The following is a 14,103-nucleotide window of genomic DNA, read 5'->3' as shown; positions in this document are numbered from 1 at the left end:
ATGGGGGGCAAGATATAAAACTATGCAAACATTATCATTTACACACACAACAAAAAAATGGAGTGAAGGAGAATGAATCAAACATACGCTTAAAAATATAACAGTTTCAGTGTTGACAAGCTTAGAATAAAAGTAAAATGCTGTTATGCCATCTAATTATAGACAAAAAGACAATCCTATATGTGTTCTTTTTTTTTGGCTGCATTGCGAGGCATGCGGGATCTTAGTTCCCCGACCAGAACTCAAACGCGTGCCCCCTGCAGTGAAAGTGTCGAGTCTTAACCACTGGACCGCCAGGGGAGTCCCAAGACAATCCTATGTAATGTTAACATATAAGGTCTTTCAAATTTTCGTATAATGTTTAATTTTAATTTTTGCAGTAAGATGAAAGTTGCACAAAATTCTGAAAACATATACAGTACTGGTGCAAGTTAAACAAATTCATTTTGGAGACACATATGAGTTTCAACGTGAGTTTTGTACTTAATGATCTGCATGTCCCTAGTCTCAACCTCCTGCATAAAAAGAGGTAATTATAATGCTTCAAGGACTACTGTGACCATTAGCTGAGGTCAAGCACTTACCACGATGCCTAGAACAGAGTAATCACTCAGTAAATAGTAACTAGTAGTGCCCTTCCTTGGCTAGAGATTCCTAAAAATTAGCATCTGTACACAATTCCCTTCACTCAAGCCATTAGGTTCTGACCAAAGATAATCTGTAATTTAACAACTTGATACACCAGAGAAGCTCACTTTTTTTTAATGAGACTTTTATTAAAGAAATAATACATTTCCACTAGAGGAAATAGATGCACAAACACCTGACCTTGCTATACCTCGGGCTGCACATCTCTAAAATGAGGGGTTTGAAATGTTTCAAATGGGGGGGCACAATTTGGGGTTCAGCTAACCAGAGATTAGGAAAAATGTAGCCAACATCTAGAAACTGGGAGAGTTAATAATAAATAAATCCATATTTCTGGTTTCTCTTTAATAATCAGAGACCTGGCAACGTGGTTCTGAGTAGAAACTGTAGAGGGACAGCCTCTTTCGAAATCCTAACAATCCCCACCTGGCTTTAACTTCACTATGCCTGGTCTCTGTAGACTGGAGTTTGCAACGCCTTAACTAGTTAATCTTCTAGGCTCCCGTAGCTTTAAGATCCTGAGAGGTAACACCTGAAATGTTTTAAAATGCACGTGGCAACACTGATTTCAAACGTTTTTAGATATTGCTACTGTGGCCAGTTTAATCTCATAAACACTACAAGAACTAGATATACATTTATATTAAATAGCTGTTCATCAAGAAAACTATGAATATTTACTTTACCGATTATCACTACTGTTTACGTTACAACGTGCCAGGCACTATAGCAAGTCATCCAATCTTCCCACAACCACTCTGTAAGATTAGAATAACTACCATTACGAATTTATACAAAAGGAAGCTGAGGCTCAGAGAGGTTAGGTGATTACTAGAAAAGTAGCAGAAAATCATGTTTTCAAAATGCTACATTTTCATTCAATTTCTAGATACCTAATAAATATTTCCTATAAAGAAATCTTACAGAAGAGCTCTCTCTCGTTCATTTTTTACAGTGCTCAATGGAGAAAGGAAGAGAAAAACTGCCGTAATCACACATGACCTTCCAAAAGGTTTCCTATTCACCCTCTTCAGAGTATGTCGGATTGCCCCAGGTATACAGTAACAAAAAAGGGGGGGGGTACCTAAGAACCACTGAAGATAAGAAAGTTACATAGCTGTTATTCCGCTGTCTAGTTGTCATCTCGAAAGCACCACTGGGAAGTTATACGTTTATATTTGTGATACTACTGAGGCAGAGAATGAGACACCAATAGGCATATGGTGACTGCTGGAGTATCTACTAGTAAGTAGGGTTTTCCAATGCATAAATTAACATAATCAGATAACTAGATTGTCAAGCAACTTTTCTTACTCCCAATAAATGATAAATTACCTTTAAAAATATAATCTGAGATTCTATAATCCCACTCAACTGGTCATCTTAAAAAAAATATCAACACATTACATAATTCCTAGCAGAAATCTGGTTCTATGGAAGAACAGGCACTATGATATCAACCTGGGACCTGGAGGTTAAAGAAACAGGGAATAGGGGCTTCCCTGGTGGCACAGTGGTTGAGAGTCTACCTGCCGATGCAGGGGGCGCGGGTTCGTGCCCCAGTCCGGGAGGATCCCACATGCCGCGGAGCGGCTGGGCCCGTGAGCCATGGCCGCTGAGCCTGCGTGTCTGGAGCCTGTGCTCCACAACGGGAGAGGCCACAACAGTGAGAGGCCCGAGTACCGCAAAAAAAAAAAGAAACAGGGAATAATAAAGTTTCACTAACACTGCACTCCTACTCCATCACGGAAATAAGGTACCGTGCAATCACCAGTAAAACATAAACGAGGTAATAGCACTGAGTGAGCACTTGAGTGGGCAAAGGACTCCAGGAATCCAGTATAGTTTAGGTGGTTAGCCTAAACTCAGTGAGCAAAGAACTGTCTTGTGGTTATAAAACCTGAACAACATAAAGTACAACTCTTGACAAGGCATAAAGTCAAGGTTAAAGCATGAATTCCATGGCAACTCCTCAAAAATGCCCTACTAGGTAAGATGCAGCTCCTCAGTGTGAAAGTCTACAGAACACAGTTAGGGGCCAATTGTTTTACACAAGTCATGTGCATAATAATTATCATACAGTTATCTATATTGCTATCATATTAATCACCTCCGACTGAAGCTTAGGCCAGAGCAAGAAGTTAGGAAACTACTGTACATGAAAAGGCAAGTTTCGCAAGGTATTGCCAGGAAACCTCCATGGGTTATAGAGAGACGTCACCAAGTTGCAGGCAGGATCTTCCTGTGGTTTGCCTTGCCCACTTCTGGTTTCAGTTTTGAACGTGTGCTGATCCCTAAGCTCCCTACAGCCCCCTTCTCAAGTAGCAAACCAAACTCTGAAGCACATATGGCAGAAATCTCTCCTAGGATAGGCCAATGGTCCCTACAGCTACAAGAAACTTAAAGGCTCCTAAGCTGACCAAGAGAGACTAGTATGGCAAGCAAATGAAAGGCCCAAAGCCAGGTGATGACAGAACTAAGGGCTACATGGACAGGCCATATATGGGATAAGGCTACTATTTCTGATAACAGCAACCAGGAAACCAAAATGGGACTCAGTCATGATACAGAGTTTTTCAAAAAAAAAAAAAAAATGGCACCTAGATATAAAGAAGTAGCACCCACACAGGTGCATGTATATGGGGTGTGTGTGTGTGCAAGGGTGTGTTTTCTAAGAGAACCGTTAACATGCACAAACCCACATGAGCACAGCCAAGTAGACAGAAGAATAACATTTTTTGTGAAACCCAAAAACAGTACTAAAGATAAATTTTTATAGCATTCCAACATTCTAATTTTATTGACATTAGACCATAACCAATTTAGGGATCATTATTAACTTCTTGACAACAGAAATGTACTCATCAGTTCTTCCCAATATACCAACTCACAGGCAACTTGGTAGAGAAAAGGACATGGACCTTGGCATCTTAAAGACCTTCTGAATACCTGCCCCTGCCCCTTTGAACCCTGAGCAAATAACCTTTCCATCTGCTTCTTTGCTAAAATAGGAATTAATAACAAACTTCTTCATGAAATTGGATTAAATGAAATAATTTACAAAGTATCCTAACAGAGTACCTGGAAAAGAGTAAATACTCAATAAATGTTAGTTCACTTTCCCCATCTACCAAGAAAATTTTTTTATAAAATAAAACTGTCTAGGGACTTCCCTGGTGGCACAGTGGTTAAGACTTCGAGCTCCCAATGCAGGCGGCCTGGGTTCGACTCCTGGTCAGCGAACGAGATCCCACATGCATGCGGCAACTAAGAGTTGGCATGCCACAACTAAGAAGGCCACGTGCCACAATTAAGGAGCCCGTGAGCCACACCTAAGTTCCAGCACAACCAAATAAATAAACATTTAATAAAATAAAAAAATAAAACTGCCCAAATTCAAAACGAATAGGTTCCGTACCACTCACACAAATGTTAACAATATTTTAAGGGATCAAAATTATTCTTTTTACTATATTCCTCTGAAACAAAATACTGAATTTTTTTAAAGTCAACTTTCTGAATACAAACAATTGGTGAAAACAGGCAGAGCATATGAGAATCCACCGTATTACTCTTACAGTTTTGTGTGTGTGAAGTTATATCAAAATTAAAAGTTACCCAAAAAATTGACAGAAAAATTGACTTTATTTCTATGTGCACTCAAAATGTTACCCAACCTAACATTTGGTTGCCCTTATTTTTGCAGATAGGATAGTCTTCAACAGTTAGAGAAAGAGAGGCTCTCACAGAGTAAGACAAATATTGTATCAAATTCACTTATACAAATAGTCATTTTTTGATAACATACCTCATACATAAATACACTCTCCAGAAAAGTAAACCTTTATAAGGCCAATTCCCTTTGTCCACCACTGACATAACCAATGTTGTTTATCTTTTCAAACATCTTTCTGTGCATTTTTCCATATACATATACAGAAGTCACATGTAACTATACATACCACCCTAACAACTGGCTTCTTTCTTATTCAACGATACCTCTTGAAGTTCTTTCCTTTCATACTATAGATATATCTCATTCTTTTTAGCCATATATGGGATAAGGCTACTATTTCTGATAACAGCATCCAGGAAGCCAAAATGGGACTCAATCATGATCCAGAGTTTTTTAAAAAATTTTTTTAAAAAGTGGCACCTAGATATAAAGAAGTGGCACCCACACAGGTGCATGTAAATGGAGTGTGTGTGTGTGTGTGTGTGTGTTATAAAATATGTTTATGAACATACTACTTAGCCATCATCCTACTGATGGACACTTAAATTGCCTCTGTATTGTTTTACCAACAAGGTAATATTAAACATGTTTGTATATACCTCTTCTGCAACCGTGTGTTTCTGTAGGGCAGATATGTAGAAGTAGAAATGCACAGGGTATACACACTTAAATTTTTAACAGATATTGCCAAAATGCTCTCCAACACTGCTTTCCAGTTTAAAATTCAAGCAACAGTGAAGAAAGTACCTGTTTCCCTAAACCCTCACCAAATACTGAAAGCAATGAGTTCTTCTTTTTTCACAAACTGATGACTTTTTAAAATCTGTATTTCCCTGATTAATTTTTGTTAAACCTTTCCAGTATTTTCTTATGTTTACTGGCCTTTTGTATCTTCTTTTCTGTGGAATGCCTATTCATATCCTTTATTTTTCTAATGGCCTTTTCCTTTTTAAAATTTGGATGAACTTTTTATATACTCTGGACACTAACAAATAAGGAGTATAGATAGCAGGTTAAGAGTAACAGAGCCAGTCTGCCCATGGCTCACTCACTGTCTCATCTTGACAAGTTACTTAGTTTAGCCTCAGTTAAACTAAGGTTCAGTTACACTAAGACCTCCGCACCTCAGTTTCCTCATCTGTAAAAATGTGAATAATAACTGTACTTATAGAGTCACCATGAGGATTAGGTTAGTTAATATACTTAAAGTGCTTTATCTTTTTTTTTTTTCAAACATCTTTATTGGACTTAACGTGCTTTAAAACAGTGCCTGGCACAGTATAAGTGTTATATAAGTGTTTTCTTTTTCCTCTAGGATTTGCTGCAAGTATCTTCTCCCAATCTATTGTTTATCTTTTAGCTCCTGTTTATAGTTAAGTCTTCATTTACTTTTCCTCAAACAATTCTTTTTCCATCTCTATTCTAATATCAGAAATTATATACGTAGATGAAACAAAGACTGCCCTCACTGGATCTCATAACCAAATTCTCCTCAAGAATAAACAGAGACATCAGCCAAAGAATCTAAATTTAAAAAAATCTTTCCGCTAAAAAGATAGCTAACTTCCTTACTGCATGAAGCATTCCCACAAATCAGTAAGATGACTGATAATCCAGCAGGGAAAAAGGCAAACCAAATAAACACCAAAAAATGGGGGAAAAAATGGCTCTTAAAAATATGAAGAAAGGGGCTTCCCTGGTGGTGCAATGGTTAAGAATCCGCCTGCCAATGCAGGGTACAGTGTTCGAGCCCTGGTCCAGGAAGATCCCACATGCCGCGGAGCAACTAAGCCCCTGCGCCACAACTACTAAGCCTGCGCTCTAGAGCCCGTGAGCCACAACTACTGAAGCCCATGTGCCTAGAGCCCGTGCTCTGCAACAAGAGAAGCCACCACAATAAGCAGCCCGCACACCGCAACAAAGAGTAGCCCCCGCTCACCGCAACTAGAGAAAGCCCGCGCGCAGCAACAAAGACCCAACACAGCCAAAAATAAAAATAAATAAATGTGTTTAAAAAATTATGAAGAAATCCTCAACCTCATTTAGAAGTGCAAATTAAAACTAAATATTAGGTGTTCCTTTTCATCTTACAGACCAGTAAAGATCAAGAAGTTTTAAAATACACACTATGGGGGTATAAAGAAACAGGCATTCATATATTGCTGCTGGGAGCACAAACTGTTATAGTTTCTATGAAAAGCAATTTGCCACTGTCCTTTGAGCATAAAAATGCACATACCACTCAATTCATCAATTTAACATCTAGGAATTTATTCTACAGACACATGCATTCATATGAAAAATAAAATACCTACAAAATTATTTATTGCAGTAATGTTTGTAATAGCAAAAACTGGAAATAATCTAAATGTCCAGTCCAGGGGACTGGCTAAATAAATTGTGGTATATAGAGATGATGAAATTTTATGCAGCTGTTAAAAAAATGAGGCAGTTCCCCCTCCCTCCCTCCCCCCCATATATACACACATATATTTATGAAAAATCGTCAAGCTACTATTAAGTGTAAAAAGGCAAGATGCAAACGTGTATATTTTGTTATGATATGTATATTGGTGAGACAGAGATGTTAATACTCACACATTTAAGTATAAATGCTTAAATAATCTCTGTATGCATACGAAAGAAATTAATTGGTAATGCTTGCTTCTGAAGAGGGAATGGCTAGGGGAATAAAAGAAGTGAGAAAAATTAACTTTTTAATGTATACCCTTATGTACCTTTTGAATTTTGTACCAAGTATTTGTACTATCTAATCAAATGAACAAATAAACCTTTAAAAATAATCAATTGAAAACCTCCCTGTGATCACACCAAACTTTCTACTGGTACCCTTTATTCTTTTTTTGGTTTTTGTTTTTGCCATGCCACGCGGCATGCAGGATCTTCTCCGATCAGGGATTGAACCCGTGCCCCCTACATTGGGAGCGCAGAGTCTTAACCACTGGACCACCAGGGAAGTCGCTGGTACCCTTTAAATGGTCACGCACAGCAGGTTGCTAACATTCAGGTAGTTGGTGGCTAGTCTGTTCAATGGGCAAAAGCAGAGGCTCACCATCCTAGCTGCCCATTAACAAACCCTGTGGAATGTTTTAAACCTACAGGTGCCCAGGTACCACCCCAGAAATTCTGATTTAGTAGGTCTGGAGTAAAGCCCTGGGCATCAGAACTTTTTAAGTTCACAGGTAACACCGATGGGCAGTTAGGTCTGAAAACAGCTGAGTTAGAGCATAACAAAAAAAGGTAAACATCCAGGCTCAGTCTCCACCTAGATTACAACCACAGTTTCATCACTAACCCTAACTACTTTACAAAGTTCTTAAAGAGGAACAGATGATAGGATGTAGCTGGCACAGTGAAAATCTATTACTACTTCTGGATATTATCATTAAGATAGGCAGTGTAATCTTCATATATTAAACACAGTACTTTTGCAACACTCACACTAATGAGTTCATCCTATGTAGCATTTTAGTAAAAACTTTGATAGTAGTGGACTAGTGCCCAACAGGCCATTAAGTGTGTGACAGTGGAGTCTCTGAGTGTCAACTTCTTCATTTGCAAAATGAGGGGGCTGAACAAGATATGTTCTCTACCTTCCAGCTCTAAACTTTTATAATTCTCTAAGAATACAGGTGTCTAAAAGCAACTATTGCTTTAGGATAAACTAGTAAGAACCTTTTCCATCTCATTCACTGCTTAGGCCCATTTCACAGTCCAGTGTGGTGCCCTAACACACACTCAGATATGTATTGTGTACTGCTGAATAAAGTAATGGTCACAAAAAAAAACTTGTTAGGATTCAAACAATATTATCTAATAAATCTTAGTGCATATTACACACAATAAGTATACTAAACACATTTAAGCATTAAAATAAAAGCATCCAATGTACTGTCTTAAAGTATTAATAAATGTTTCAAGTTAAAAGGCAACAATCAAAGACTCAGGGCTGGACGGGATGTTAAAGACCACAACCAAACCCTTCATTTTACAAGTAAGAAAACAGAAGCTCAGCAAAGTTAAAGAATTTGCCCAAAGTCATTCTGTCACTAATGATATTCTTAGAACTAAGCTCACTGTAACAAATTTGTCAAGTACTGTTCATTCATGTTTGCATGTCTACTGGTATAGCCTTATAAAGTATATTATTTTAGCTAGGGATTTTGGTGAAAATAATGACATACAAAACTAAATATGTATTGTAGAAATTTCTTAATATACATAAAAAGTTTCTTAATTTACATTAACTGATTACTATATAACAAAACTGATAGCAGCACTCAAAAGCAAACAGAATTTCATTAGTAGATAAAACATAATCTGCTATTATTGTCAAATAATTTCACAAAGCACATTAGCAAGAAATAGGATTAGTATCTGTGATTAAACGATAAAACGATAGTTTTATTTCAGCTACGTTAGTTCCACAGTCTCTTAAGAGTCTATTCAAAGAGTTCTAAGTTAAAAAAGAAAAATTCTATGAACTCATTGAGGTTTACCTCCTGTCTTCCTCAGAGCAAATGATTAGCGGACTGCTCTGTGAACTTTTACAAAGAACCCTTTTCTCTCATTTCCATCCATCTAAAAGATGGATTCTTCCTCCATCTTAAATAACTCATCATCTCATTTCAAATTTCTGACAATAATGAGTTCTTAGCATGAACAAACCCTTTTTAAATCTCTCTCTATTAATTTATTAAATAACATCTCATTTCAAATGTCTGATTATAATGAATTCTCAGCATGAATAAACTCTTTTTAATTTCTCCCTCTCAATTCGATCGCATTGGTCAATAAAATGTTTTGATTTATATTTTATTACCAAAAAATTGAAACCTCCCATGACAAATAAAAATATTTAATGTGTAAGGTGGGATTATTAGATTTTTCTCTTACAGGCTCAGGACCAATTAGTAACAATATTCATGGAATATAGTCAGGTAATAATATTCAATCCCCTAATAATAAGCAATCAGAGCATTTAGATAAATTTAATCCTTTTCCTAATAAGGCAACTTTGGCATCAATTCAAACCTAAGCTCAGTTGGAACTGTGATTTTGAAAGGGATGAACTTCCTGCCACGGACCCATGTAGTTTGTCTTTAATAATACTATCATCTTCTAGTTTGTTTAGCTGTAAAATTTACAGAACACTTTCACATATAGTACATATCTCAAATCCTCCTCAGGATAACACAGTGAGAGGTAAGACATTTTCTAAAGGCCTATTTTGTTCTAGGCACCATGCTGACAACTGGACATTAAAAACAAACAAACAAACAAAAAAAAGAATGAATTCTACCTTGGAAGAACTCACAGTCTAATGGGGGAAAGAAATGATTTCTATACAATGTTACAAGGAAATCAACAACAACTTGTGATTCCCCAGCAGTACAAAGGCCTACCACATTCTCTCCAGGAATGAGGGTAGCAGTGTCCCGCACACACAGCTTTGGTCAGGAGATCACATGGAGCAGGCTTCTGAAGGATGAGTAGGAGTTCCCTGGCATAAATATGGGGTGGAAGAAAGGAGAAGACACGGCCAAGCAGAGGGAACAACATGTACAAAATGGCTAGTGATGAGGCATTATTCCCATTTTAAAGGTGAGGAAGACAAGCTCAAAGGTAAGTGAGCTGCCTAAAGTCACATGAATAATAATTAACAACGTATGAAACAGAATTCAAGTCTCCTGATTTTAATCAGCTTTGTACACCAGGAAATGCCAGCACATGTTGGACCAGAACATAAAGTTTTTAGCTACTACTTTATTACTCCTTCCTAAGAGATGGCCCATATCTGATTCAGTTCCTGGGGGGATGAAGAGAATGATCGGGGAGGGATTTATTTAATCCTCAAATCAAGCCTGTGAGATAGAGGTGTTTTAACTACCCCCACTTTACCCACAAGAACAGAAAGACACATAGAGGTTAACAAAAGTCAGAAATTAAGTGAAGAATCAAACTCAGGTGACTAACCTGACCAAGCCTCTAAACTCAAGCACTTAACCACATCCCACGGATCCTACACAGGGAGACCACGTGAGTTCTGGGACATATCGTGGTCCCACAGATCTTGTACTGTACCACACATCTCAACGTTCACACAAATCCTCATTGGCTCCCTTATCAATCTGGTCTCCCTTGAGCAGGTCAACCCATGCATAAGGTGGTCTGGGCTCTCTGAGCAACATTTTTACAACATGATTTAACTGGATAAGAGCAAACTTAACAAAAAGCAGTAACCAAAAAGGAGGACATGACAAAATAACAGCATGAAGCCTGAAAGTATAAAGGAGAAAGCCCCAACCCCCATCTTTCACTTGTGTATGGGATTTTTAGGGGGATGGGGCCAATGTCAAAGTGCTTCAAGAGGACTAACATACCGGCCACTCACTGCACAGGAGTTCAGACCAAAGGATGGAGTCTGGAGTACAACCTTGCTTTCCTTGATCAAAGGTTCATACAACTCTAAGACATCCAACAACTAAACCTGGCTCTTGAATATTAATATTTGGAGCTGCCATGGTTTCCTACTGCACTAGTATGACTTCAAGGAATTAAGGGTCCGCACATAAGCTCAAATACTGTAGCAACACTGCATTAGCTAATGTCAGTTGATTGTTTGAAAGTGACCACAGAATGTCATTTCACCTTGTGAAGTATACGGGGAATATATGGGATATATGGAAATATATGGGAAATTTAATAAATACTGGAGTGATATGCCTAAAGAAGGTTGTGGACTACTATGCTAGAACTTGAGAGAGATACAAATCCAACCCTCCCACTATCTGCTGGAATAATCTGGAGATGAAGGGTCCTACCCAAGTCCAGGAGAAAGAACATTTCCTTTCAGGCTCACTTTCAGACCTAAGAATCTACAATTCCCCAAGTCAAAGGCTCTCAATCAGCAGTTGGAATCTGCCAGCACAGCTCCAGGCTCGTGGGCACATCAAGCTTTCCTCCGAGGTCTCTCTCCCAGCATGGTGAAAAAGAAAGCTGACACAGTTACCCACACTCCCAAGCTGCTTAATATCTGCACAGTCAGAACCGCTATCATCCCATTTCTGTGACTTTAGCACCTGCTAATAATGACACTTCCAGCCCCCCAGCCCCCAACCTGCAAAACCCACATGTCAGTTTCAGGGAAACAGAAAACAGCATCTCTTCACAGGGTTCTGAAGGTCAACCAACTCTAGATTACACCAGCTAAAAGGAGGGCACAGAAACAGAGAGGGAGATGGGGGGAAGCTTCGTATGTAAGTTTCCTAATAGGTTTTTTTCTATGAAACAGACACTCCATGACCTGAGCTATAAGCTGAGCAATTCAAAAAGCAAGAAGCTGACTGAGATAACAGATGTAGTACTTCGACTATGGTTAAAGAGGTAATATCACTCCCAGCAGCTGGATGTTCAATCTCCAAGTCTAGGTAGTGGGGTTGCTCTCCCATAAAAACAAAGTTGAGTTTTCTTATTTGTAGGCCCAAGTTGCACTCACAGTGATATCACTTACTGTGCTATCTTTGCCATGGAGCAGGTGAAAGTGCAGGGCAGCTAAGTCCTTCTGGAAACAGCCCAACCCTAACTCTCGGTTCCAAGATATGTGTATATGTAGTTCCATGGTACAACCCGCAGCTATGTAAATCAGCGAGGCTCCAATAGACACTGCCTAGCATCAAGTGACACTAAAATGTAAAGCAGTGAAAATCTGAAAAATCCGATCAGTGGGGGGTGCTCTGGCCCATTCATTTATAGTTTTCCCAAATATTAAATTAGATATATGCAAATATTAAGCATAAGACTTAACTTGAATACTGAAAAGATTTTATACCCTAGTAGGTTGTGCTAGGATCTTAGACATAGACAAGATCTCCTTCTCTGGTGTCATTTTTCCAGGTTTTAAGAACTGTACTCTCTTAAGAACCCCAGCACTACTTCTGAAAATAAAAAGGTGAGAGAATTTAACATGTCTGCTTCTGAGGTTTAATAAAATCCCAAATACTTGAAAGGGGGATCAACTTAAAAAGGCAAGTGGGGAAATCCAACCTCACTTAATAATATCACTATTCAGGAAGAGGAAAATTTTACATCCTGTGCAAGAAAGAGCATTGTTAACCATTTTAATGCAATTCGATTTTCTTCATACAAAGTAAAAAGTACTCCTAATGACTAAGGGCTATTTACAGGAAACATGAAGCATGGAGCATATTTCCAATCTGAGGATACTGAATCAAGAAAGCAAAGCTAATTTTCGACCAGAGCAAAAATAAACTGTATTGACATATCTTATCTTACAAATAGCCAAAAAAAAAAAAAAAGTGTTTCCTCTGAATAAACTACAGTACTGTGAAAAAATTGGCAATCTGACGCCAAAGGGTCATTTTTTAAAAAAATAAATGTCCAAATGACTGAATTCAAATGGTCTGTCTGTCTACAGTAATGCTCAGGGCCTCTGAGCAAAAATGTGAAGGCAAGTAGGATGGCTCACTCACGAAAGTAACAATTAAAGGCATAAGAAAGCAAGGAATTAAGTGGGTTAAGTGCGGGCTGGATGACTGTTTTGAGACCTGCTCACAGGAAGCCACTACATCCTGCCTTAAGTCCCTGTCAGTCACGTTGTCTCTCGATTCAAGTCCCCGCCGCAGCGAGGTGGGGCAAGTACAGGTGTCCGGCCCCAGCCCCTCCCGGAGCGCTCACTCGCGAGCACACGTACGGCGGCCACTCGAGTCCCAGGGCGGCCCGTTTCCCCAGCCCTGGGCGCCTTTTCCACCCTCGCCCCGGCTCGTGAACCCAGAAAACAAGCAGCCCCCTCCCCTCGGGCCAGCCCCAGTTCCCCGCCCTCCTCCTCCTCCGGCCGCGCCTCCCGGTAATTACCGCCCGGCTCCCACCGCCGGGCCGCTCCCGACGCCAACAGCCGCCCGCAGGCCTGCGTAGGAGGGCAGCCGGAAGCTCCTCACGCCCCCAGCTCACGCCCCCAGCCGCAGCCCGGGCCGGGGCGTCCCAGCGTCCAGGCCGCGCCCCAAAGCCGAGCCCCTCACGCCGGCGCTGCCCCCGCAAACCACCACCCACCTCCCCGGTCTCCGGCAAATTCCCGGCTCTCCACTCGCTCCAGACTGGGGCAGCCTCAGCCCACGCCGCCCCGTCCGGGAGACGCCTCCCCCAACACACCCCCCTTCCAGCCTCCCCGGGCCGGTCCTCCCCGCGCGCCTCGCCCGGCCCCCGCCCAGGCCCCTCTCGGCCCCGGGGTCCCAGAGCGGCTCGGCGCCGCCACCCCCACGCGCCCGCCGCCCCTTCAGTCCCGCGGCCGCCGGCGGCGCCGCCGCCGCCGCCGGGTGGGCTCCCTCACCCCGGCCCAGCTTACAGATCTTGCCCCGCAGGCTCTGCAGCACTCGGACCTCGCGACTGTCCTCGTCTCCGGCCTCCGGCTCTGCCGTCGCAGTCGACGCATCGGAAGAAGCCGCAGCAGCAGGCGCCGCCGCCGCCGCCGCCATGGTGCCGCCCGGCCTGTACCGCAGCCTCGCCGCCTGCGTAGCGGGGCGAGGCGGAGCCCAGCCGCGGCCTCCGCGAGGGCGAGCCGCGCGCCTGGCCCCGCCCCCCGGGCCGCGGCCGGTCTCGCCCCGCCCCGCCCCGCTCCGCCCTGCCCCCGCCCCACCAGGGGCCCCGCAGTCGCCGCCCCCGCTCCCCCGAACCCGGGCAGC

The 14,103-nt window shown here is 41.3% G+C and overlaps 1 protein-coding gene across 1 annotated transcript in view; it reads right to left on the bottom strand.

Annotated features, from left to right (window-relative positions):
- Nucleotides 1-13,896, bottom strand: part of RASA2 (RAS p21 protein activator 2) — a 115,154-nt gene extending 101,258 nt beyond the window's left edge. The window contains exon 1 of the mRNA XM_065876095.1: nt 13,767-13,896. Within this exon, the coding sequence (XP_065732167.1) occupies nt 13,767-13,896 (130 nt within the window). The remainder of the gene's footprint in view (nt 1-13,766) is intronic.
- Between the last annotated feature and the right edge of the window lie 207 nt (nt 13,897-14,103).

This window comes from Phocoena phocoena, chromosome 4 (assembly GCF_963924675.1).
Source record: "Phocoena phocoena chromosome 4, mPhoPho1.1, whole genome shotgun sequence".
Classification (NCBI taxonomy): Eukaryota; Metazoa; Chordata; class Mammalia; order Artiodactyla; family Phocoenidae; genus Phocoena; species Phocoena phocoena.
This window is presented reverse-complemented; position numbering and strand designations above follow the sequence as displayed.